We start from the raw sequence: 26109 nt of genomic DNA on the forward strand, positions 1-26109 counted from the left end.
CCGCCTCTTGGTGAGGTCCCGCCCCGTCGCCTCCACCCGGCCCCGCCCCGCCTCCTGCTGAGGCCCCGCCCGGCTCTTCTCAGCCAGGCGCCGTACTCCTCAGCCTGGCCCGTCCCGCCTCTTGGTGAGGCCCCGCCCACTTGCGTGGACCCGGCCCCGCCCCGCCTCCTGCTGAGGCCCCGCCCCGCTCGCCTGAGCCAGGCCCCGCCCCCAGGAAGCCCCGCCCAGTCAGGCAGCATGGCGGCCGTGGAGACGCGGGTGTGTGAGACGGACGGCTGTAGCCGCGAGGCCAAGCTCCAGTGCCCCACCTGCATCAAGCTGGGCATCCAGGGCTCGTACTTCTGCTCTCAGGTAGGCGCCCGCGCCGTCGGCCCGCCTCCCCCGCACTCCCCGCCGCACCGGGACCTCGGGCGGGCGGCGCGGGCGCACGCGGGCCGTGGGCTGGGGCGGGCGCGGGCCCGGCGGCTGGTCCCGCGGTTCCCGGGGCAGGGGGGCTCCGGACACGGCGAGAGTCCCCGGACGCCGTGAGGGTCCTGGGGCGCGGCCAGGGTCCCGGGACGCGGCGAGGGTTCCGGGGCAGGGGGCTCCGGACGCGGCGAGGGTCCCCGGGCGCGGTGAGGGTCCCGGGGCGCGGTGAGGGTCCCGGGGCGCGGCGAGGGTCCCGGGGCGCGGCGAGGGTCCCGGGCGCGGCGAGGGTCCCCGGACACGCGAGGCCCCGGGACCGGCGTGTGGGCTTCCGGGGCAGGTGAGGGTACCCGGGGCAGGTGGGGTCCGTCCGTCCAGGGGAGATGAGGCCCCGGCGTAGGTGGGGCCCCCGGGGCAGGTGGGGCCCCCGGGGCAGGTGGGGGAGCAAGTGGGGCCCCCGGGGCAGGTGGGCGTCCTTAGGGCAGGTGGGGGTCCCCGGCGAGGTGGCGTCCGTCCATCTGGGAGAGGAGGCCCCAGCGCAGGTGGGGCCCCCTGGGCAGGTGAGGGGGCTGGTGGGGTCCCGGCGCCGGTGGCGTCCGTCCGTCCGTCCGTCCGTCCGTCCGGGGGAAGAGGCGTGCGGGCCCCTCCGGGCGCTGGCCCTGCCTGCCGCGTCTGCGACCCGGGCGTGCTGGGAACTCTGGAGGTGGGCGCAGAGGTCTGTGAGCCCGGCTCTCGGTTAGAAACCCGAGTTAATGGGGTGAGTCACGTCTCAGTGCCTGAGTTTCTCTCGGATGGACCCGACAGGCCCGCGGCGGGTGCTGTCCGGGCCGCGAAGTGCGCGGGGTGCGGCCGGTGGTCCGCACCGCGCCCCTGCCCACCTGCTCGGACTCTGCTGCCGGCACGGGGCGGCCGTTGGGAAGCACATGGCTCTTCCAGGGTGAGCGGGGCAGGAGCAGAGTCCAGGGCTTGCTCCAGCCCTGCCCTTGTTAATCACGCTGCGATCTTGAACTAGTTGAGCCACTTTTGTTCTCCTTTTCCACTACTGGAAAGATGGGGGAGGATTTTCTCGTATTTGATGGTTTTTCCGAGGACCACATATCCAGTGAAATGCTGATAAAATATGAAGTATTTTTTTTAGTATGCCAGTTTTAACACTGTACAAAAGTTTGGAGAGTAAAATACATATATATTACAGTATGCACATGTATTTTAAATATAAATTAGGTAAATATAATCATGTGCTAAAAATAAACATAAAATCCCTAAAGTAGTATTGTAAGTAAGAGATTGTGAAAGATCCTAGCTTTGTTGTATAGGTTTTGATTTTAGTTGAGATCTGATCATTGACCTTGTGTGTAGCATTTGGAAAAAGTTGCACATGGAGAAGTGTTGCTTGATCTAAAAATAGCATTAAGATTACTCCACATGCTAAGCTGGGTGTGAGTACTTTTGTTTTCTTAAAATAATGTCTATATTTTGATTTGTGGAGGTTTATGTGGGAACCTAGACTTAGAAACATAAAGTTTTCATTTTGGTAATTTTGTGTCATCCAGATATAATAGGGTTTATATTGTGTTGAAAATTAGTTTGTAAGGCTAAGTAGATTAATTTGTATAGACACTAAACTGCTGAATTCAAAAAGGGTGGAATGTATCCTCAAAAAAAAAAAAGAAAAAGAAAAAGATGTTTGGGGGTGGCAGAAAATTAGGAACATTGTGCTGGGAAATGTACACTGGTGAAGGGGTGGGTTGTTGGAACATTGTATGACAGAAACCCAATCATGAACAACTTTGTAACTGCGTATTTTAATTGAACTGTGATTCAATTAAAAAAAAAGGGTACTGTAGGGGCCTGAGCCATAGTACAGTGGTAGGGTATTTGCCTTACATGCTGCCAACCCGAGTTGGGTCCTTGACACCCCGTATGGTCCCTTGAACCTCCCAGGAGTGATCCCTGAGCACAGAGCCAGAAGTAAGCCCTGAGCACTGTTGTGGCCACAAACAAAGAAAGTTAACAACAAAGAGACTATGAAGCTATATTCATCAAGGCTATCTTTATTCCCTCTCCCTCCCTCCCTTCCCTCTCTCTGGTGCTCAGGGGACTATATGGGATGCTGGGCTCTGGGGACTTGAACCTGGGTCAGCTGCGTGCATGTCAAGCTTCCTGCCTCCTGTACTCTCTCTCTGGTCTTCAGGTTTTGGGTTGAGAGGCTGCAGTCCAGAGCCTCACACATGCAAATCTCTGCCATTGAACCACCCCCTAGTTTGGTATTCCTCAGTGAAAAGAACTTTGGCTCATTGGAGTTTGTAGAAGAATGCTAAGGCACTTGTGAACACAGGTAGGATTGTTCAGTATGGCAGGGTGGAGGTATCTTACTTGCATGGGTTCTGCCAGTATATCTCTGATTTTGTCATTAATCTGTAGTCAAATCCTGATTGACCTCATGTTGTCTCTTACTCACATTACTACCTCATACACGTATTTTAAAAAATTGTTTAATTTTTGGGCCAGACCCTCATCGTGCTAAGGGCTTACTCGTGGCTCTGCTAAGGGATTGCTCCTGGAGGGCTCGGGGTACAACATGGGTTGTCAGGGCGCAGACCCACGTCAGCAGTGTGCAAGGCAAGTGCCCTACTGCCTTGCACTATTGCTGCACTATTGCTCCAGCTCCCTGCAGGTAGTTTTAAAAAATTCCCTAACAAGTCAGTTACAGTGATTTCAGTTGCAGTGAACTATAATTTCCCACCTTTTCAGATCTGTACTCATAAAAGTTCTTTTCCCGTAGTCTGATTGTGCTTGTCTTTACCCATAACAGATAACGCCCAGGTGCCGGTAGGGGTTCTAACCCTCTTCTGAGTCCAGTTTTATATTTTTGCTCCAATGAGTAGTTACCTTTGTGCTCAGGAAATTGTTTTTCTACTCAGGATGACACCTGTCTCGAGAATCACAACTTTGTAATTTATTTTTTTCTTTTGGATGTGGGGGGATGGGTAGCTCTAGTAGTACTCACAGGCTCTCTCCTGACTTGGTGTTTGGGGTAGCTGGGTTGGGCGAGGCTCTGCGTGCGAAGCATGTTCTTAAGCCCTCTAAGCCATCTCCCAGGCCCCATAAGTGTGTCTTCAATCCCAACTTGGGGCTGATGAACTCACTGCTTTCCTCGCCCACTCTCCATCTCTGTGATGAGTACTAGGCCTTTCCACCGTGACCTGCACCAAGAGCAGACTGTCTTGTACTCTGCGCCTTGTTCTCTGGTGCCTACATTGCTTACTAGCTTATCTTTGGGAACAAACAGAGCAAACTATAATGCCTTTCTGGAACACTTAGCAGAAGGAAGACTTTCCCAGTGTCTCTGTCATATCATCTGATTTCTTTTATAACATTGTGTACAGTCTCTGTGTTTTAGATATCTCTGTATCATAGGTGCATTTCATGAATAAGCTCTCTTGTTTGCTGCACTATGATTTCTCAAGACAGTGATATATATGCAGTAGGTGGTTAATGAATGTTTGACCCAAACAAATATATCAGAAGGTAGCATAGACAACTAAACTGCTACTTTGAATCATTACCCTGTTACCTTCTTACTGTGTGACATTGGGCAAATAACCTCTCTGTTTTTCTGTAGCAGGCTTTTAAGTGATGCCATTGAAAATACATGAGGATTTTGGTGAAGACTAAATGCTAAGTGTATGTAAATCAACCAAATTTTGTTCAGAAGTTGTATATTGGCAAATCCAATCCATATTTGCTCTTACACTGTTTCATATGCTTAAGAAGGTAAATTTATTTTTATTTAAGTGCTGAATTTTAAGAAGTTTGTTTCTTTTTCTTTTCTTGATTATACTCAACTGTGCTCAGGGATCATTTCTGGCGGGGCTTGGTGGGGGCATATGGGGTTGGTAACATGCCAGGGAAATGCTTTACTCACTGTTCTGGTTCTCTGGTCCCAAGAATATTTGTTTCTTTAACAGTAAAATTCATTTTCTTGAAAAATCAAGCTTTTCGGACTTAAAAGTTTTATTGTATTTAAAGGAGTTTGATTTTAGTTAATGGTAGTTTGTGTATACCTACTTTGGGAGTATTTTAGAGGTTTTAAAAATGTTTTGGTTTTTGAGCCACACCTGGCAGTGGTCTGCGCTCTGGCAGCCTCAGAGGACCATATGGGGTGCTGGGAATTGAACCCAAGACGGCCACATGCAAGGCAAACACCCTACCTGCTGTACCATTGCTCCAGCCCCCCTAAAACTTTTTTTTAGGTTAGTTATGATTTATTCATTTTTCTGTTTCTCTAAATATTGTACTGACTTTAGTATATATGTGCTGACTTTATTAAATGGAAGAGGAGAAGCCCATGGGCCTGAGAAAGCAGGTAAAGAGCATTCATAGTCCTAGTGAACAGCCCACGCAGATGCCGTCTTGTCCTTAAAGGACCCCTGAACATAACCTGAGCATTGCAATCATTTGTAGACATACAAACAGAGTACACTGTGGGGCTCCGGAGATAACTCAGAGGGTTATATCACATGCTTTGCATGTAGGAGCCCTGGGTTTGATCCCTGGTACCGTTAGGCACTGAGCACTGGAATTGCCCTAGAGTACAGCTGGGTGTGACCCAAACATCATAAACCAAAATCAAGCAAAAAAATTGTATGTTGTGAATGGAAGACTGGGTTTGGCATCATTGTTTGTTTGCTAATATTTTCTGATTTTGTAAGGGAGGGTGCTGTGATGGAGCCGAGGAGAAAACCCAGAGGCTCGATGTGCATTCAGTGAACGGTTTTATTGTGTGAAGAGCCTTGTATCTAGTAGGGTAGCTATTAAGAAGGTTTGAAAATAACCAAGATTTGGAAATATTCAAGAGATAGTACAGTGACTGGGATGCTTGCTTTGTACATGGCCAACCAACCACATATGGTCCCCTGAGCACTGCCAGGAGTGATATCTAGCATTGCTGGGTATGGCCCCAAACCCACTTAAATAATACTCAGGGAGAAGTAGTACTCGTTTATGAACATATTGAACAACTTCTTATAACAGGTTCTTTTTGTGGTGGGGTGGAGGTGTGTTGTGAAATATACTTGGTGATGTTTGGGGGCTCATCCTAGCCTGGCACTTGGGGGATCACCTGGAGCCGGGAATGGCACAGGGTCGTGGACCCAGGCCTCCTGCATATAAGCTTGTCCTCATTTCATAGATCTCTTTCTCCAGCCTTGGAACAGGTTCTTGCAGAAGAAGCAGTGGTTTCTCGGTGGGTGCCTGGTTGGAATTGGAAAGTGAGAAAATATTGCCATTCTAATAGGCAGCTTTGAAACACAGTTCTGCTTTCAGAAACCCTTTCTTATTGGGTAGCAGAGTTCCTGACAATATGGTGTATTTCTAGAATTCATGTTCATTATTGGAGAGGCAGTCATAGCATATTATACTTGTTATATGTTGTAAGCATTTTCTTTATACTCCTTCTGTATCTTTCTGCCACCCTTGATAGTACTGTTTTATCACAATTAACATGGTGCCTCAGAAACAAAAGGAAAGGAAGAAGGTATGAAAAGTGGCTTTAAAATTTTTTATTAAAAATATAGTGGTCCCGGGGCTGGAGCAATAGCACAGCAGGTAGGGCGTTTGCCTTGCACGCGGCCGACCCGGGTTCGATTCCCAGCATCCCATATGGTCCCCTGAGCACCGCCAGGGGTAATTCCTGAGTGCAGAGCCAGGAGTAACCCCTGTGCATTGCCAGGTGTGACCCAAAAAGCAAAAAAAAAAAAAAAAAAAGAAAAAAAGAAAAAATATAGAGTGGTCCCACTCAGTGTTCTTAGGGACCCCTAGCCACTCTTGGTGTTTTTTCCCAGTGCGTGGCCCACCAGCACACCAGGGGCACTGGAGAGTCACATGTGGCAGAGCGTGGGATGCCATGCCTTGCTTAGGTCTTCGTACATATGAGATGTGCACTCTGCCTGGCCTGCTGTGTAATTATGATTATTTGGTTTGGGGCCACACCTGGTCATATGCAGTGTGGGCCACTCCTGGCTCTGTGCCCAGGGACTGCTCTTGGGGATCCATTATAAGGTGCTGGAGGTTGAACTTCCTGCACGCCAAACATCTGCTCCAGCCCTCTATCGATCTTGGCTATCTCTCTTGCATGTAAGTTTTTTTTCAGGTTTGGCATGTTGCAGGAGTTTTGGTTTGGTCTGAGAGTATTTGGTAGGTTTGGCTGACAGACCATAAGCACAGAGGTAGCTGCCTGCCGCATTAGAGAATGGGACCGAAGAGCTGTAGTCTGAAACTGTTGCTAATGAATGCGGACTTGCCTTTGGGGTTCTTTGCAAGCCCATTTGCACATGTGCATACACCATACTAAGTTCACCATGAAGCTTTAATTGAGTGGAATTCCGAGATAACTCTTTCTGGAACCTCTCGCCTCTCAGTTTGAAAAAGAAACATTCCCTTATATTTGCCTGGACAGGTTGTTTCCCCCCCCCCCCAGCAAGTTACAGCTCACCTTTTTGTGCACATACATGCTTTTGTGCATGCAGTGTGTGTGGACCACATCTGCTGGTACTCTGGGGGACCATGTGGTGCTGGAGATCGAACCTGGGCCTCCTGCACACAAAGCAGGAACTCAGCCCTTTAAGCTACTGCCCTGGATGTGATTCCTTTTGTGTTTGTTTTTGGGCCACATCTGGTGATGCTTGGGGGTTACTCCTGGCTCTGCAGTAAGGAATCACCCCTGGTGGGCTCAGGGGACCAGATAGGATGCTGGGGATCGAACCGGGATTGGCAGTGTGCAGGGCAAACACCCTACCTGCTGTACTATCCTTTTGCCCCCATGGCTCGCTTTGAATAAACAAATGCTCTCTGTGATACAAACCTGCCTTCATCTATAGTGTAGTTGAGCTTCGAAGAGCAGAAATACCTGGAAAAGTCTCCAACTATATGTTTTAGGCACTTCTTTCCTTGCAGCACGTTTCACCGTTGACGAGTATGAAAATAGCCTGAATGTCCATGGACAGATAAATGGATAAGTACAATATGGTATAGATGTACAGTGAAATGCTTTTCTCCTTTAGGGCAGGCATCACAATATGCATGACTCTTGAGGACGTTATGCTGACGGATGTAAGCCTGTCACAAAAAGACAAGTGCTGCTTGATGCCACTTCTGTGGCATCTGAAATGTTCAGTTCAAGGGCCAGTGAGAGCTCAGTGGGCTGAGCTCTCACTGGCCCCAGATTTATTATGTACGAGCCCCAGATTTCATTATTGGCACCACGTGGCCTCGAGCACCACCTGGGGCAATCTTGAAGCAACCCTTGGGACTAGGAGTAGCCCCTGGTACTAGAGGCTCTACAAAAATAAAATTTCCTCTACAAAAAAAGAGAATTTTGTATTAAAGTGATTCCTTCTCCTCATCTTCCCCTCCTCCCCTCCCCTTGCCTCTCTGCCTCCTCTCCCCACCCCCTCCCACACGTAGTGCTCAGGGCATGCTCCTGGCAGGTCTTGGGAGACCATATGGGGTGCCAGGGATTGAGCCCAGGTTGGCCATGTGGTGTACTGTCTCTCTGACTCCTAAAGTGCAGTTACCTTTAGAAATATAGTTCTTTTATTTCTGTGTCTACTGGCTCATGTTTTGTTGCCAGGTTGAGTAGGGGCCATTCCTCAGTATAGCAGAGCTGTACCATGATGCAGAACGACTTTCCCAAGAGTCCTGGCCTGTCAGCTGGGTCTGCTGCTGGGACACTTCCTGGGCCATAGGCACAGATCTCAAAGGAGAGAGAGATTAGAGTACAGGTGACCTATGCATTGGAGACTTTCCCTTCCCTTGTCTCTGTAAAGGGGGGGGCGACTGACATTGCTCCATACTTTAAACTTTGATGATCCTGCCTTGATAGAGTGGCGGGCGGCAGTTCTGCTTTCAGTAGTGAAGGTCACTCTTTCAGAAGCTACGTGTGAACCAGATCATTCAGTGGAATAGGCAAGTGTATGTGCCACAAGCTTATGTTGTAGTTCTTTTTTTGGACAGGGATTTATTTTATTCCATATTCCATACTACTGGTACTAGTAATGAGTTGGACTACAGAATACTGATTACTTGGCAGTTTTTACTACTAAGCAATTGTAGAGAAAAATCTATTTTTGTTTTTGGGCTACCTGATGAAGCTCAGGGGTGATTTCTGGCTCTGTACTCGGGAATTACTCCTGGTGTGCTTGGGGAATAAATGGAGTGCTGGGGATCAATCTAGGGTCAGCCACATGCAAGGGAAGTATCTTACCTGCTGTACTATTTCTTCAGCTCCCCATAGGGAAAATTTTTAAGGGCAGTCATGAGGTGAATAATTTATGTTGCTTTTGGGCTCTAAGGTATCACTGTCATCCCGTTGTTCATCAATTTGCTCGAGCGAGCACCAGTAACGTCTCGATTGTGAGACTTGTTACTGTTTTTGGCATATTGAATATGCCACAGGTAGCTTGCCAGGCTCTGCCGTGCGGGCAAGATACTCTTGGTAGCTTGCCGGGCTCTCCGAGAGGGATGGAGGAATCAAAACCCCGGTCGGCCGTGTGCAAGGCTCCAGCCCGTGGGCTCTAAGGTTTTAAAAAATTTTAATTGCTTTTTAAAAAATGCTGGGGTCAGAGAGATAGTTCAATGGGTAGTGTGCTTGCTTAGCATTCAGTTGACCTGGTTTGATCTCCAGCACCCTGTATGGTCCCTGGAGTGCAGCTGGGTGTGGCCCAAAACCAAAAAAAAATGTAGGATAAAACCTCCCCCCCATCTCTTTTCTGTCTTTGGGCCACACCTAGCAATGGTCAGGGCTTACTCCTGCTTTGCTCTGGGGAATTAGTCCTGGTGGTACTTGGAGGATCATATGGGATGCCAGGAATAGAACCTTGTTGGGGGTGGTGGTGCGTGTGTGTGGTGTGTGTGTGTGTGTATGTGTGTGTGTGTATGTGTGTGTGTGTATGTGTGTGTACACCCCCAGGGTCTGTTATATACAAGGCAGTTGCTGTACTGCTGAGCTCTATCCCTGGGATGCCAGGAATAGAACCTTGTTGGTGTGTGTGTGTATGTGTGTGTATAGAACCTTATGTGTGTGTGTGTGTGTGTGTGTATACACCCCCAGGGTCTGTTATATACAAGGCAGATGCTGTACTGCTGAGCTCTATCCCTGGGATGCCAGGAATAGAACCTTGTTGGTGTGTGTGTGGGTATAGAACCTTGTTGGTGTGTGTGTGTGTGTGTGTGTGTGTGTGTGTGTGTGTGTGTACCCCCAGGCTCTGATACATACAAGGCAGATGCTGTACTGCTGAGCTCTATCCCTGGGATGCCAGGAATAGAACCTTGCTGGTGTGTGTGTGTGTGTGTGTGTGTGTGTGTGTGTGTGTGTGTGTGTGTGTGTGTGTGTGTGTGTGTGTGTGTGTGTGTGTGTGTGTGTGTGTGTGTGTTTGTACCCCCAGGCTCTGATATATACAAGGCAAATGCTGTACTGCTGAGCTCTATCCCTGGCCCAATAAAAAGTTACTCTTGTTGTTTTGGGCCATGCCTCAGGGTGCTGAGAAGACTCAGCTCTGGGGCTGTGGGGGATGGAGCCAGGAGGTTGGCTGCATGTTGAAAAGTTCTTCAGGTGGAGAGATAGTATGGTGAGTAAGCTGCTTGTTTGCTCTCGGCTGACCCACATGTTGTCCTCCAAGCAGCATTCTGGACTCTAGGCCTTGAGTATATATCCAGTTGTGACTGAAAGATCAAAAATCAAAAAAGAAAAAATATATATGCCTGTGTCATCTAATTTACTGAAAAAATATTGTTGCATTATTAGTCACTGTCACTGTCATCCTGTTGCTCATCGAATCGTCAAGCGAGAACCAGTAACATGTCATTGTGAGACTTACTGTTACTGTTTTTGGCCTATCGAATACACCACGGGTAGCTTGCCTGACTCTGCCATGAGGGTGCATACTCTCAGTAGCTTGCCGGGCTCTCGGAGAGGCGCGGAAGAATCGAACCCAGGTTGGATGCGTGAGGCGAACGCCCTACCATCCAGCCCGTATTATTAGTAAATAATAATCACAAGTTTAAAAACTCACAAGTGTATTATGTGTCCTTCACTCGAAGGTTATCTCGAATTTTGTTTTTTCATCTTCTTTTCCAAGTTTGATTTTGATTACGCATTATTCTGTAATCTTTTTTTCTGGGGGCTGTGTTTAGGGGGGTTAATTTTTTTTTGGCAGGGCTTTTTCCTGGCTCCGCACTCAGGGATCACTCCTGGTGGACTTGAGTACGTTATGGGTTTCCAGGGATCTGGCCTTGTCAGCTGTGTGCATGACTAGACACGTTACCGACTGTACAGCTTTCCTGCCCGTATAACCTGCTTCTATTGTTTAACATTGTATGCCTCAGGTTCACCACTATTGCACATAGCTCTAGATATTTTATTTTTATAGCTGTTTAGTAATTCTGTGAATTAATATATTATTTGTTTGTTTTTGTTCTTTTCTTTTTGGGTCACACCCAGTGATGCTCAGGGGTTATTCCTGGCTCTGCACTCAGGAATTACTCCTGGCAGTGCTCGGGGGACCATATGGGATACTGGGAATCCAACCCAGGTCGGCCGCGTGGAAGGCAGATGCCATACCCGCTGTACTATTGCTCCAGCTCTAAATTAATATTTAGTTATTTCTTTCATTCACGGAAATGTTAGTTTCAGGTGCTCCTTTTTTTTTTTTTAAAGTGCAGGGTTCAAACCCAGAGCCTCACACACAAAGCAAGTGTTCTACTGCAGAGCTACACCCCTTGTTTCAGGTCTTTACTATTGTAAACATGCTGTTCTGGAGATTATTATATGACCAAATCCTGAAGAATGCATGTATGTGTGTATTTGTATGTACATACATGTGCATAAGAATCTGTCCAGGAGGAAAATTGTTGGGTTGGACTGGGGAGATAGTATAGGGCTTAGGGGACATGCCTTGCTTGTGCCCAGCCCATAACCCACTTGTCCTCTGGCGGCATATGTCCTCTGGGGTCCTGCTGGGTAGAGGTCTGGGCTTTGGTGGGTGGGTCCCTGGCCCTGGAGGGCCCGAGAGCAGCCATCTTCAGGCCCATGGTTTAGTCTCCTCTAGTTGGCCAGGAATCTCCTTGTAGGGGCTGGAGACAGTTACAGGAGGCAAAGTGCTTGCCTTGCACATGCTGACCTTGGTTCAAGTCCCCAGCACATACACGGTTTGCTGAGCACCGCCAGAAGCAGTCCCCATGCACAGAACTAGGAGAAGCGCCTGAGCTTTTAGGACACTTTTTGGTGTGTACCAAAAAGCATATGTGCTTGCTGCTTGCACATGCGCACACACACACACACACACACACACAGAGGCAAATAAGCTAATTTTTGTAATATTTTAAACACTTTTTTCTCTTTTTCATGATGGTTCCTTCCCACCTACTCCCTGATTTAAAAAATTTGTGTGTTCTAGGGCTGCAGAAACAGGGTAGGGGGGTAAGATGCTTGCCTTGCATGTGGCTGACCTGGGTTCGACCTTTGGCACCACGTTTTGCCCTTTAAGCACCACCAGGAGTAACCCTTGAGTACAGAGCTAGTAGTAAGCCCTGAGCACATCTGGGTGTGCCTTCTAACCAGAAGAAAAAACTAAAACTTGTACGTTCTCTAAGTGAATCAGTTGGGATAGAGAGGACATTTTTATTTAGGGAAATCCGTGTCAGCACTCTGAGGGTATAAAAAGACACTGGGTGATGCAGAAGTATTTTGTTCACTAATCTATTTAGAAAAACTTTATAAATAGGTTGTATTAGATTGCCAAGTGTAGAGACAGATCACATTCTGCAGTTTGATGGGCATGAATTTTGTTAGCACAGTTTGTTTAAATAAAACCAGTGTCCATAGACATGGAATATATAGGAGGGAGTGATCAAACATTCAGTTTCATCTCGAAGAGCTTTAAACTAAATGAAACACTTTAATTCTCAGTTTTTTTTTTCATGCTTAAATTATAGAGCATTAAGCAAATTCTAGTTTTACCTCCTTTTTTAGTCCCCTAATGTTTATTTGCGGCTGACAGCAAGAGTTTTTAATATTTTGACAAATTGTAAAGGCCACAGCATTCTCCTGGCTTTTGCTGTTAATCAGGAAAGTGTTGCTTTGCAGGGATGCAGGTCTGTTTTCTTGGCTCTGTACCCCAATGAAAAACCATTTTGTGGAGTTCTCCAAGGGCCATTTTCCACATCCTTAAGGGAAGAAACTATTTATTTTAGGCTCCGTGATTTATACTGCTATAATGGTAGGCTTTCATGCGTTTAACCTTTCAGCACCAGAGTGTTCCCTGCCTCAAGCTGTCCCTGCCCTCTGCCCTGCTACCCCTCCACTCCCCGAAAGTGTTTTGTGTGTGTGTGTGTGTGTTTGCAAATGCTCTATCGCTGAATCACATCCCTGACCAACCCCAAAAGATAGTTTTAGATTTGTGTTTGGGGAGGGAGACCCATGGTGCTATGGATGCTCTTGTCTTTATTGACTGTTCTTTATCACGGGGGTTCTATAACTCCCTTAATGTTACTGGGCTGGACCAGAATCCTTACCTGACTTATTCCTACTTCTTACAGGAGATGTGCATTTTCCTCTTAGCCTGCATGACTTAAATGGCATAGTTTCTTTTTTTTTTTTTTTAATTTTTTTGGTTTTTGGGTCACACCTGGCGATGCTCAGGGGTTACTCCTGGCTCTGCACTCAGGAATCACTCCTGGCGGTGCTCAGGGGACCATATGGGATGCTGGGAATCGAACCTGGGTTGGTCGCGTGCAAGGCAAACGCCCCACCCGCTACACTATCGCTCCAGCCCCAAATGGCATAGTTTCTTGAGGCAGGAATCTGCCAGTGTAGTTTACTGGTGAACACAGCTCAGTCCCTGGGTCAGGCTGTCTCTGTGCTTGTGTGAGTGATTAGAATTATGAGCCCATGTCTCTATGTGTAGGGATTTTTTTTCATGTGGAGAGTGATTGATTGCTTTCCCAAGATTCTCAGAATCATAGTGCAGGAATTGATTCAGTGAAATTGACTCTCAATTTAGGTAATATCATTTTATTTGTTTAGTTTCTTGGGCTATAGCCAGCAGTGCTCAGGGGTTACTCCTGGCTCATGCACTCAGGGATTACTCCTGGCAGTGCTAGGGATGTTGGGGATCAAACCCAGGTCAACCGCTTGCAAGGCAAACACCCTGCCTGCTGCTGGACCTAGCGTTCTGCAAATATGAAAATGTCTTGGTCCCTGATACTTGAGTTTGAGCTTGGCTGCATGTAGAATTCTCGTTTGGAAATTGTTTTTTCATGTTATTTCTTCACTTTCTTTGAACTTCCAGTGTGTTTCAGAAATCTGGTGCACTAGGGCATGCACTCCTCTGCACGCTCCGAGTGGAACTCTTGATCTTTACTGTGCCAGGTTTCGAGGAACCTCTACTGTACGCCTTAGGCAGATTGAGTTTTATCCTCTAGGCCCTTTTCAGTCTGGAAATACTTGTTTTTCAGTTTTGGAGAACTGTTTATATTTCTTTATTATTTTTTTAAAACTTTAATTTTTTTAGATAATTTACTTGTTACATTCTTTTGTAAAATATACCATCTCATTTATTGTCTGTCGTTTTGCTAGATATGTTTTGAGATATTAATTTTTTGTCATTTTATTTATTATTTTTTTCTTTTTCGGTCACACCCGGCGATGCACAGGGACTATTCCTGGCTCAGTACTCAGGAATTACTCCTGGCGGTGCTCGGGGGACCATATGGGATGCTGAGAATCGAACCCGGGTCGGCTGCATGCAAGGCAAATGCCTTATCCACTGTGCTATCGCTCCAGCCCCAATTTTTTTCATTTTTTAATTAATTGTTTGGTTTGTTTTTGGGCCACACTGGCAAAACTCAGGAATGACTAATGGCTCTGTACTGAGGAGTTACTCCTAGTAGTGCCTGGGACCATATGGGAGGCCAGGGATTGAACTGTGGTTGGCCATGTGCAAGGCAACCTCCCTGCCTGCTGTACTGTTTCTCCAGTCCCCAGTATTTAATTTCTGAGAACTTGTAATCTCATCTGTAACCATAGACTCATGGATCCAAAGGGTACTTAAGTGGTACTGGATTGGTAACAAGAGCAGGTAAGGTGCTTACACACAACCTGGGTTCTATCCTCAGCATTCCATATGGTCCTGGAGCACTGCCAGGAGTAATTCCTGAGTGTAAAACCAGGAATAATCCCTGAGCAACTCTGGTTGTGACCCCCCACCCCCCAAAGAAAAAAGGTGTGTGTTGTGGTCATCTTTAGGGTTAGAGTCATATAGGTGATATATACACACCTATATATGTATACATATATAGGTATAGCACGAAGGCCACTTGCCTTGCATGTGGGTTCAGAAGTAATTCTTGAATGCAGAGCCAGGAATAAACCCTGAGCACCACTGGGTGTGCCCCAACCACCCAAACCATCTATTGGTGGGGGTTGGGAGGGGACAGGCGGAATGAGCTGGCTCAACTGCATGTGGAGTTCCGGTTTTGTTCCCTGGCATCACATGGTACCCAAGCACTGCTGGGTGTGACCCTTGACCCAAAAGGAAACAGAAGCTCCTTGTACCTTGGGTACAGCATTTCTTCATTGCTGACAGCCTTGCAGTGCTCTGCAATGGGAATCAGTAGAAAAAGAATCTGGATTTTTCTTTTCTTTCTCTTCTTAATTTTGTTTTTGGGCCACACCTGGCTGTACTCAGGACTATTCCTGGCTCTTCCTCACGTGTCACCTGGGTGGATGTCAGTATTACTTGGCTTATAACTCTTCAAAATAATTTGGTGATAAAATTAAAACATGACTGATTGTTATTTAAAATAGAGCCTATGTTTCTTGTTTATTTATTTACTTAATTTTGTTTGGTTTTTGAGCCATACCCAGCAGTAAGCTCAGGGCTTCTGGCTCAGTGCTCCGGGGATCCTATGGTGCGATGGGTTGGACCTGGGATAGCCATGTGTAAGGCAAGCGCCTTAACTGCTGGGCTCTCCCTGGTACCTCTTGCTTATTTATGTTTTAATTATTATTTTAAAAATGGTTTTTTATTGACAGATCTATGGGAGAAAGAGAGAGATATTCAAAAGAGCACATGAACTGGAAACAAAGCTTCCTCTTTTTAAAATTTCTGAAACAAAACTTTTTTTGGGGGGTAGGGGCCCACACCTGTATTACTCAGGTAATACCAGGAGCTCAGGTATTACTCCTGGCTCTGCACTCAGGAATTAGGCCTGGCAGTTCTCCGGGGACCATGTGGGATGCTGGGAATCAAACCCAGGTCAGCTGTGTGCAAGGCAAATGTCCTACCTGCTGTATTATTGCTCTTGCCCCTGAAGTGAAATTTTAAGTAAGTGTCATTTCTTAAGGTTTTAAAATATTTGAAAACATTTTCCAGTTTTTGCAAATGGTTTTCAATAACTATTTATTTTATTTATTGTTTCTTAAAATATTTCTTAATACCTGACATTGATTTTCATATTTATTCTTTTAGGAATGTTTTAAAGGAAGCTGGGCTACTCACAAGTTACTACATAAGAAAGCAAGTAAGTAAAAATCACATTTTTGTACCATTTAAAAAAAATTATTTATTTTTGTAGGGCCATACCTAGTAGTGCTGAGGAATCCCACTCCTAGAGGTGTTTAAGGCATCATATGCTGCCAGGGAGTGAATCCTGAGCTTCTGGATGCAGAGATTGTCCTCCAGCTATTTAAACCGTCTTTGCTCAGGTGTCACTTCTGGTGGTGGTGCCCGAGGAAACCACATAGGGTGCTGGGGTAGACCCTGGATGGGGCACAAGGAGCTCCCTACCTGCTGTACTGTCTCTCCAGCCTGGGTCTGTACCATTTGTTTCAGGAGTGGTGTTACACAAAGCAAGATTTCTAGGTCTCTCTCTTTTAAAAAAAAAAAATTTAGGGGCTTGAGCAATAGCAGGTAGGGCATTTGCCTTGCATGCGTCCGACCCGGTTTTTATTTATTTATTTTTAAATTTTTGGAATTTGGGACTATACTAGGTAGTGTTTATGTACTCTTTTTTTTTTTTTCTTTTTGGGTCACACCCAGCAATGCTCAGGGGTTACTCCTGGCTCTGCACTCAGGAATTACTCCTGGCGGTGCTCGAGGGACCGTGTGAGATGCTGGGAATCAAACCTGGGTCAGCCTCGTGCAAGGCAAACGCCCTACCCACTGTGCTGTCATTCCAGCCCCTGTTTATGTATTCTTCCAGGATGTATGCTCTGGAGTCCCCACTTGTGGGTGGTGGACTGTCTGTAGTTGCTGGGGATTAAGCGGGGTCAGCCACATGTGAGGAAAGTGATTTAACCCCTGTGCCATCTCTTCAGTCTTGAATTCTTGTTCTTAAAGTATACATGGAGTGTTCTGAAAGTATAATAAAGTTAGAGCTGATAATTTTTTAATTCTTTTTATATGTAATCATATAAAGTAATATATTTTTGAATCTTGTAAACCATGTGTAATATCAAACACAAGGCTTTGTTAGAATTTATGGAGCTTGCTTGAACTATATCTGAGTTGCCTCTTTGCTAGAAATATTTGCATTTGTAGAAGAGATAGTCCAGCAGTTAGAGTACTTGCCTTCATTTGCCTAGATTTCTTTTTTTTTTTTTCTTTTTTGGGTCACACCTGGCGATGCACAGGGGTTACTCCTGGTTCTGCACTCAGGAATTACCCCTGGCCGTGCTCAGGGGACCATATGGGATGCTGGGAATCGAACCCGGGTCGGCCGCGTGCAAGGCAAACGCCCTACCCGCTGTGCTATCTCTCCAGCCCCTAGATTTCTTTTATTTTTGTTCAATTTCAATCTTAATCTTTGCTTTCACTCCACGTTACATTGCAGACAGGTATACCTCAGAGGCACTGTGGTTTCAGAACCAGACACTGATGAAGATCATGTCGCTGTTAAGCAAGTCACACAAATATGTTGGTTTCCCTGTGCATATAAAAGTTATGCTTATATTTATAGTTAAATTGTACTAGCATTACAGTTAAGCAACTATACAGATAATTAAAAATAGTTTATTGCTAAAAAATGCCAATTGCCTCACCCTTCAGCAAGCCAGTCTCTTCTTGCTGGTGGAGATTCTGACCTTCGTGTCTATGTGTTGGTTGTCTCAGAAGGCTGGGTCAGGGTCAGCTAATTTTCTTGGTTTTTATTTTTTTTCTTTTTTGGTTTTTGGGTCACACCCAGCGATGCTCAGGGGCTACTCCTGGCTCTGCACTCAGGAATTACTTCTGGCAGTGCTCAGGGGACCTTATGGGATGCCGGGGATCGAACCCGGGTATGTCGCATGCCAGGCAAATGCCCTACCTCTGTGCTATCGCTCCAGCCCCAGGGTTAGCTAATTTTCTCATGCTTTGTTGTTAGTCATGTTCACAGCATCTTGGCCAGCCGTAGAGTTAATTTTTTTTCTTTCGTTCTGTTTTTGGGTCACACCCAGTGGTATTTAGGACTTACTCCTGGCTTTGCACTCAGGGATCACTCCTGGCAGCATTGAGGGACCACATGGGATGGGGATTGAATGGGGTCAGGCGAGTGCAAGGCAAGTGCCCTGTCTGCTGGATTATCTCTCTGGCTATGTCCCCTCTCATTTAAAAAATACAATGTTCTGGGGCTAGAGCGATTGTACAGTGGATAGGGTGTTTGTCTTGCACACGGCTGACCCGGGTTTGATACCTGGCATTCCAAATGGTTCCTTGAGTACTGCCAGGAGTAACAGACACCTCGAGCATTGTTGGGTGTGGGCCATGCCCCCCAATTTGTGTGTGTGTGTGTGTGTGTGTGTGTGTGTTGGGGTTGGGGGAAATCATATAAATAGTGGTGCTTAGGGACTGTTCCCGACAGTGTTCAAGGAATCCTGTTTTGCTGGGTTTTTAATCTGGGGCTCTGGTATAATACTCTGGACTAAGACTGTCCTTTGAGTTACCTCCTTGGCCCTGCCTGACTTATAAGAAAATTTGTATACACATAGAGTACTTGTTTGTAATTGCTTTTAGTATCTTTAGTTTTGGCATTAAAATAATTTGAAACTCATAAAAATAAATAGGTACACATTTCTTGTTTTTTTTTTTTATTTTTGGGTCATACCCGATGATGCACAGGGGTCACTCCTGTTTCTGCACTCAGGAATGACCCCTCTCAGTGCTCAGGGGACCATATGGGATGCTGGGAATCGAACCTGGGTCGGCCGCGTGCAAGGCAAACGCCCTCCCCGCTGTGCTATCGCTCCAGTCCCAGATTCACATTTTTTAAAAAATCATGAGTACAGTTATTTAAGTGTTTGATAAAATTTACCACTGAAATCATCTGAACCTGGAGTTTTCTTCATTACAGTAGCATATTAAGTGAGTTGAATAAATATGTAAGGCAGGATTTACCTTTTATGTGTCAAGACGACTATTTAAATGATAAACTCCCTAAAGGGAGTTTAGTACGTCCTACACAGGGCTTCTAGGCACTAGGTAGTAGGATTTGTTGAGTCTGATGTGGAATGTGCTCTTCACATCTCAGTACTTAAAGCCCTCTGTGCTGTGTGTTCTCTGTGCATCCCTAATGTGTTGTGTGTTCCTTTTTCTCCTGAGTTCCTTACCTAATTAGAACATTTGACCAAGTGTCTTTTTGTTTTTTGTTTTTGTTTCGTTTTTTGGGTCACACCCAGTAGTGCTCAGGGCTTAATACTCTTGGAGGTTTTCAGGGGACCATATAGAAAATTGGTGATTGAACACCGGCAGATGCATGTGTGCAAGGCAAGTGCCTTACTGGCTGTTCTCTCTGCACTGACCAGGTATAAAACTTCCACTTGACTCCTCCACCCCTTCAAGTTATCGTGCTTAGACTTTGAAGAAAGAAAGTATTAAGGAATTCTTCAGAACTGGTTTCCTTAAGCTTTTGAGTCTGAATTACTCTAAGCATCACCTCAAAAATGCTGAAAGCTTGAGGGTTAGGCACAGTTTCATGTAAAGTGCTTTAGCGTCTCTTCAGTGCATGGTGTCCAGCAGAGACTTAGCCATCATCTTTGAAGAAGGAGTTGGAGCTAGAATCAGGTTCCTCCCAGGCAGGACTCAGGACTGTGCACTTGTGCTTTCTTACAAGGGGAGAAGGGGCAAGTTGTCAGATCTTTTCAGAACAAATCTGGGCATGGTGCTCTGGGCCTGTACGCTGCTCTGTGGATCTGGGATGCCTGACAGTCTGTAGGTATTTGTTTTCAAGATCTTGGCTTATCTCATCTTTTACTATTTTTTACCAACCCCTTCCATCTTCAGAGTATCCCTCCTGCACGGCGTATTTGATATACTATGGCTTTACCCGGGTTGGCCGAGTGCAAGGCAAATGCCCTACCCGCTGTGCTATCGCTCCAGCCCTCACAGTGGAGATCTTACTGGTGCCCACTCGAGCTAATCAATGAACAACAGGAAGACAGTGCTACAGCCCTTCCATCTCGGTATTAGAAAATAACTTGAAAGTTATTTCAGAACTTAAAAGCTTAATAACTAGAAGTTTTAGAGTGCTTATCAGCAGGAAACTGAAATTTTTTTTTGTTTGTTTTAGTTTTTGAGCCACCTGATGGTGCTCCAGCCTTACTCCTGGCTATGTGCTCAGAGATCACTCCTGGCAAGGCTCCAGGGACCGTAAGCGGTACTGGGGATTGAATCTGAGTGGGTCACATACAAAGCAAGTGCCTAGCCCCTGTGTCGTCCACCTCCTGAAAATGTCAATGTCTCCTCTTTGCTTCATCCCTAGTAGTATATAAAAGTGACTGCATCTTGATAGGTGTTCAGTCTTTGGTTTTGGGCGAAATATTTTTTTGCTTTTTGGGTCACACCTGGCAATGCTCAGGGGTACTCCTGGCTCTCAGGAATCACTCCTGGCGGTGTTCAGGGGACCATTTGGGATGCTGGGGAATCAAATCCAGGTTGGCTTCATGCAAGGCAAATGCTCTACTTGCTGTACTACCACTCCAACCCAGGTGAAAATTGCTCTTGAGATTCCTGTTTCAGAGCAAAAGCACTTGGGCAGTACCTAACTGAAGCATACGTCAGAGAGCTTGTGTTTCGGAGTTGGACCTTGTAGAGACACTTGTTTCCTACTGTATTGGCCCCTGACAGTGAGTGCAGTGAATCAGCTTTCCTATTGACGTCAGTGCTGCACCCATTGCTTTCCTGAGTTCAGAGACAGAAAGGTATTTTAGGTCCAGCAGAATGGAGCCTTCCTTTTCCTCTCCTGAGCTATTGTCTGTTTCTGAACTTTCTATGTAATACTGTAATAGTGTTGTTTTCCGAAGGAAGAAGAGTGGAGGCACTGTACTTTCTGCATTCTTGTCAACACCAGGCAATAGCACCTGCAACTTCTCTTGTGTAGAATAAGGAAACTTGACTTTCTTTGGGTCATTGTTATCTTAATCATTGTGGTATACATTGCATTCCCAGAACTTAGCTGTTATTGCTGCATTTTTTTGCCTCTGCCTACTGTCGCAAAGCCATTGTTCTCTAGCTTAACTTGATAGGATTTCACCTATTCTTTGTTTTGTATATTAAATACCTTACGTAAAGTAAGTTTTATTTTTCTCATACACCTCTAAAATTATATGAAATCGTGGCCAGGGAGATAGTACAGTGGGTATGGTGCTTGCCTTACACATGGCTGACTTGGGTTTGATCCCTGTCATTCCATATGGTCCCTCGAGCACTGCTAGGAGTGATTCCTGAGTGCAGAGCCAAAAGTTACCCCTAAGTATTGTTGAATATGGCTCAAAAAACAAAACAAAAACAGTACAGTTTTGCAATCAGACTTTCAGAATCCCTGGTAGTTTGACAGTGATCATGGAGAAACTATGATTTGGAAGGTGATAGGTTCAGACCTGGACTAAGAGGGATTTGAACCCTGCTATTCGAAGTCTTAGGTTCAGGGTCCAGGTACAGAGCTCAGTGACAAAACACATTCTCCCTGTTTATGGCCCTGGGTTCTATTCCAGGCATGCCATAGTTTCATCTCATGTTGTGTGTGGTTGAGAGTTGTACTGCCATCGTACATCATGGCAGGTATTTTTGAAAAGGGTTCTTATGTATATTTCAGTAAATATTTTATGGGTTAATAACACAAGGTAGGTAGGGAGAGAGAGAGAGAGAGAGAGAGAGAGAGAGAGAGAGAGAGAGAGAGAGAGAGAGAGAGAGAGAGAGAGTGTTTGTGATTCCCAATTTTTCTACTGAGTTTTCTGTAAACTGTTGTTTGTTTCTTCCCTTTTTCCTATCTCTTTTGACGACCTCCTTCCTGAAGAAAGGTTAATGATGTTCATGAAATTTTCAAAAGCTGTTTGGAACAATGACTTGAAAGCTCCAAGTGGGAAATTTCTAAGTGGGAATTTTCTTTTGTGTGTATGGGTGTGTGTGTGGGAGGGCTTGGGCCATACCTGGCTGTGCTCAGGGCTCTGAGTAGGGATTACTTCTGGTGTTACTCAGGGAATGAACTTGATTTGGCCACATGTTGAGGCAGACACCTCTCCTTTACTATCTCTCCAGCTCCTCAGTGGAAGAAAAATTTTTTCTATTAAATATGCTTTGAGGTACTTTAGAATCTGTTCTTTTAGCAAGAGGTCAGAATTCATTTGGAATATGTACTCTCAGTTGGATAGTTTTGTCTAGGCTCAAGATTTATATTTTGGGGCTGAAGTGATAACACAAAGGGTAGGTCGTTTTCCTTGCATGCGACCAACCCTGGGTTTGATCTCCAGCATCCCATATGGTCCCCTGAGCACCACCAGGAGTAATTCCTGAGTGCACAGCCAGAAGTAACCCTGATCATCATCGGCATGATCCAAATGGCCAAAGATAAATAAATAAATAAAGATTTATATTTCAAGGTGGGTTTCTATAAATTGACATGGTAGAGAAGATAACATTAAATACTGAAAAAGGAGTTTTATACACGGTTCCTTTTGATATAGCGTAAAAACTTATGTGTAGCTGCAGTTCATATTTCCTCTGGATCTTCTTAGATCTTTGATGAATCAGTGTTATAAATACAGCAAGGGAGATGTGGTGATGAAGATCCAGGTAGAAATGGATTGACTGGATTTCGGCTTTTGGACACTTTGGTTGCGTTTTCAAACAAGTGACAGTCTTTGTTGCTACCATAGTGTGACTTTCCCTTCTCATTTCTCTCATCTCCCAGAAGATGAAAAGGCAAAGCGGGAAGTATCTCCCTGGACTGTAGAAGGTGACATTAACACGGACCCTTGGGCTGGGTACCGCTATACTGGTAAACTCAGACCACATTATCCACTGGTGAGTAAGTAAGGTAATTAAGATCCAATATTCTTTTAAGTCAGTCTCCTAAAAATGCTGATTATAATTTGTATTCCTGTAATGACATAATCAGAATCAAGTTTATATTCTTTAGCATTGATGGGAAGGGATAATTAGTAATCGTGAACAAAGTTTCATTTAATTTTTTATTTCTGGAGGGCCTCTTCAGGGGTGCTTGGTCTGGGCGTTACTGCCAGGGGTTCCTGGCAGGACCATACAGCCCTGTTTATTCAGTTCTAAGACCTGGTGATTTGGGTTTTCAGTATTTTTGTTTGCTTGTGTTCTTTGTTCTTTCCTTCGCACCCAGTCCTGCTCGGGACTTGGCTCGGGCTTACTCTGGCTCTACACAGGATCATTCCTGGGACTTTAGGTGGTGCTGAGGAAGGACCCAGGGTTGGCCTCTGTACCTTTTTCTTCTGGTATGTGAGACTGGACCTAGGGCCCAGTCCATGTGAGGCATTGTATTCTACCACTGAGTCACATTGCAGGCCCTTCTTTTCTGCTTCGACTTTAATCTAGTAGGACCTTTGTGCTGCTCCTAACCCTTCCTTTGTTCTTAGAATCTGTTGTCTCCTTCACTGTCACTGTCACTCCATTCATTGATTTGCTCGAGCAGGTGCCAGTAATGTCTCCATTTGTCCCTGTCTCGTGCTAGTGTAGCCCGATGGCGTATTGGGGGCTCTTTCAGGATCGGGGGAATGAGGACCGTCGTTGTTACCTTTTTTGGCATATCGAGTAGGCCACAGTAGCTTGCTAGGCTCTGCCGTGCAGGCGGCATACTCTCGGTAGCTTGCCGGGCTCTATGAGAGGGACAGAGGCTTTTGGGGCGGCTTCTGATTGCTTTTACAGGTGTTCCCAGTCTGCCTAATGTAAATTTTGAGTCGACTGGCTGCTACTCGACCTGGCCAAGTTGTTGTCTCCTTAGATAAAGAAATTTTCTTTACTGATACTCTTTTTTTCTTCTTCTCTCTTTTTCTGTTTTTTTAAGTGAAGCAAGGTAGGTTTTACTGAAACTTGTATGGAAAGGGAGAGAACACACATAGGCTTCTCTAGGTGGAAGTAGGCAGGCAAAGAAACATCGAGACGAACAAGTGAGGTACGTGTTCAGGGGAGAACATGGCCTTAAAGAGTAGGCCTCACTGGCCAAGCAAGTGGAAACAGAGATCAATGAATGGGACTACCTTAAACTAAGAAGCTTCTGCAACTCGGAAGAAACAGTGACCAAAATACAATGACAGTCTACAGAATGGGAAAGGATATTTATGCAGTACCCATCCGATAAAGGGTTGATAACAAGGATATACAATGCACTGGTTGAACTCCACAAGAAGAAAACTGCCAACCCGATCAAAAAATGGGCTGATAAAATGAACAGAAACTTTTCCAAAGAAGAAATCCGAATGGCTGAGAGGCACATGAGAAAATGTTCAACATCACTAATCATCAGGGAGATGCAAATCAAAACAACAATGAGATGTCATCTTACACCACAGAGACTGGCCCACATCCCAAATAACAAAAGCAACCGGTGTTGGCGTGGATGTGGGGAGAAAGGGACTCTCCTTCACTGCTGGTGGGAATGCCGACTGGTTCAGCCCTTTTGGGAAACAATATGGATGATTCTCAAAAAGTTAGAAATTGAGCTTCCATTTGACCCAGCAATACCACTCCTGGGAATATATCCCGGAGAGGCAAAAAGGTATAGTAGAGATGGCATATGTATTTCTATGTTCATTGCAGCACTGTTTACAATAGCCAGAATCTGGAAAAAACCAGAGTGCCCCAAAACAGATGACTGGTTAAAGAAACTCTGGTACATCTACACAATGGAATACTATGTAGCTGTCAGAAAACATGAAGTCATGAAATTTGCATATAAATAGATCAACATGGAAAGTATCATGTTGAGTGAAATGAGTCAGAAAGAAAGAGACAGACATAGAAAGGTTGCACTCATATGTGGAATATAATGTAACTGAGAAGTACAAGTTGGCAACGATGCAACTTCTGGCAGATATCTCTCTGGACTTAGTTACTAAAATACTAAATTACAGAAACCCAAAACTGAGAGGCTGATAAGTGTGGTCACTCGACCTCATACCTCTTCATCCTCAGCAATGGAAAACAAATTATCTAATGCTTCCTTTTCAGCAGGTCTGACTTTAGGGGAGAGACTCTCCAAACAATAATAGTGAGTTTTGTTGAAATATTGTATGCAATCAAAGTGAAAGTAAAGTGAAATTTATTAGTTACACAGGCGGGGGGGGGCCTTAGGGTGGGGGGGCTAGGGGCGTGGGGGGGTTAGGGGTGTGAGGGGGTGGAGTGGAGCTATACTGGGATTCTTGGTGGTGGAATATGAGCACTGGTGAAGGGATGGGTATTCGAGCATTGTATAACTGAGATTTAAACCTGAAAACTTTGTAACTTTCCACATGGTGACTCAATAAAAAATTAAAAAAAAAAAAAAAGAAAAAAAAAAGTTAGAAATTGAGCTCCCCTTTGACCCAGCAATACCACTCCTGGGAATATATCCCGAAGAGGCAAAAAGGTATAGTAGAGATGACATCTGCATTTCCATGTTCATTGCCGCTCTGTTTACAATAGCCACAATATGGAAAAAACCAGAGTGCCCGAAAACAGATGATTGGCTAAAGAAACTCTGGTATATTTACACAATGGAATACTATGTAGCTGTCAGAAAACATGAAGTCATGAAATTTGCATATAAGTGGATCAACATGGAAAGTATCATGCTGAGTGAAATGAGTCAGAAAGAAAGAGACAGATATAGAAAGATCGCACTCATGTGGAATATAAAGTAGCTGAGAGGTACAAGCTTACAATGTTGCGATTCCTGGCAGACATTTCTCTAGACTTAGTTACTAAAATACTAAAATACAGGAATCCAAAACTATGCTGCTGCTAGTGCGGCCTCCTGACCTCATATCTCTTCATTCTCAGCAATGGAAAACAAATTACCAAATGCTTTCTTTTCAGCAGATTGACTTTAGGGGGGAGAAACTCCAAATCAATAATAGTGAATTTTTTTGTTGAAATATTGAATGTAATCAAAGTAAAGTGAAAGTAAAGTGAAATTTACCAGTTAAACATGCGGGGTGGGGGGGCTGGGGGAGTAGGGGGAAGGGGAGAGGTATATTGTGATTCTTGGTGGTGGAATATGTGCACTGGTGAAGGGATCGGTATTTGAGCATTGTATAACTGAGACTTAAACCTAAAATCTTTGTGACTTTCCACATGGTGAATCAATAAAAGAATTAAAAAAAAAAAGAGTAGGCCTTTACTGATGTTCTTAATATAAAAGGAGTGCAGCTTTAATTTTAAACTTTGG

The 26109-nt window shown here is 45.3% G+C and overlaps 1 protein-coding gene across 4 annotated transcripts in view; it reads left to right on the forward strand.

Annotated features, from left to right (window-relative positions):
* Positions 1-213: 213 nt before the first annotated feature.
* Positions 214-26109, forward strand: part of METAP1 (methionyl aminopeptidase 1) — a 52518-nt gene continuing 26622 nt past the window's right edge. For 2 of the 4 annotated variants that reach the window (XM_055143157.1, XM_055143160.1), the window contains exons 1-3: positions 225-351; positions 15936-15987; positions 22627-22739. In XM_055143157.1, coding sequence (XP_054999132.1) covers positions 238-351; positions 15936-15987; positions 22627-22739 — 279 coding nt within the window. In that variant the 5' untranslated portion in view covers positions 225-237. Of the gene's footprint in view, positions 352-2599; positions 2744-4030; positions 4183-15935; positions 15988-22626; positions 22740-26109 lie in introns of all 4 variants that reach the window. The other 2 variants (XM_055143158.1, XM_055143159.1) reach the window with 2 other exon arrangements.

Source organism: Sorex araneus, chromosome 6, assembly GCF_027595985.1.
Source record: "Sorex araneus isolate mSorAra2 chromosome 6, mSorAra2.pri, whole genome shotgun sequence".
Classification (NCBI taxonomy): Eukaryota; Metazoa; Chordata; class Mammalia; order Eulipotyphla; family Soricidae; genus Sorex; species Sorex araneus.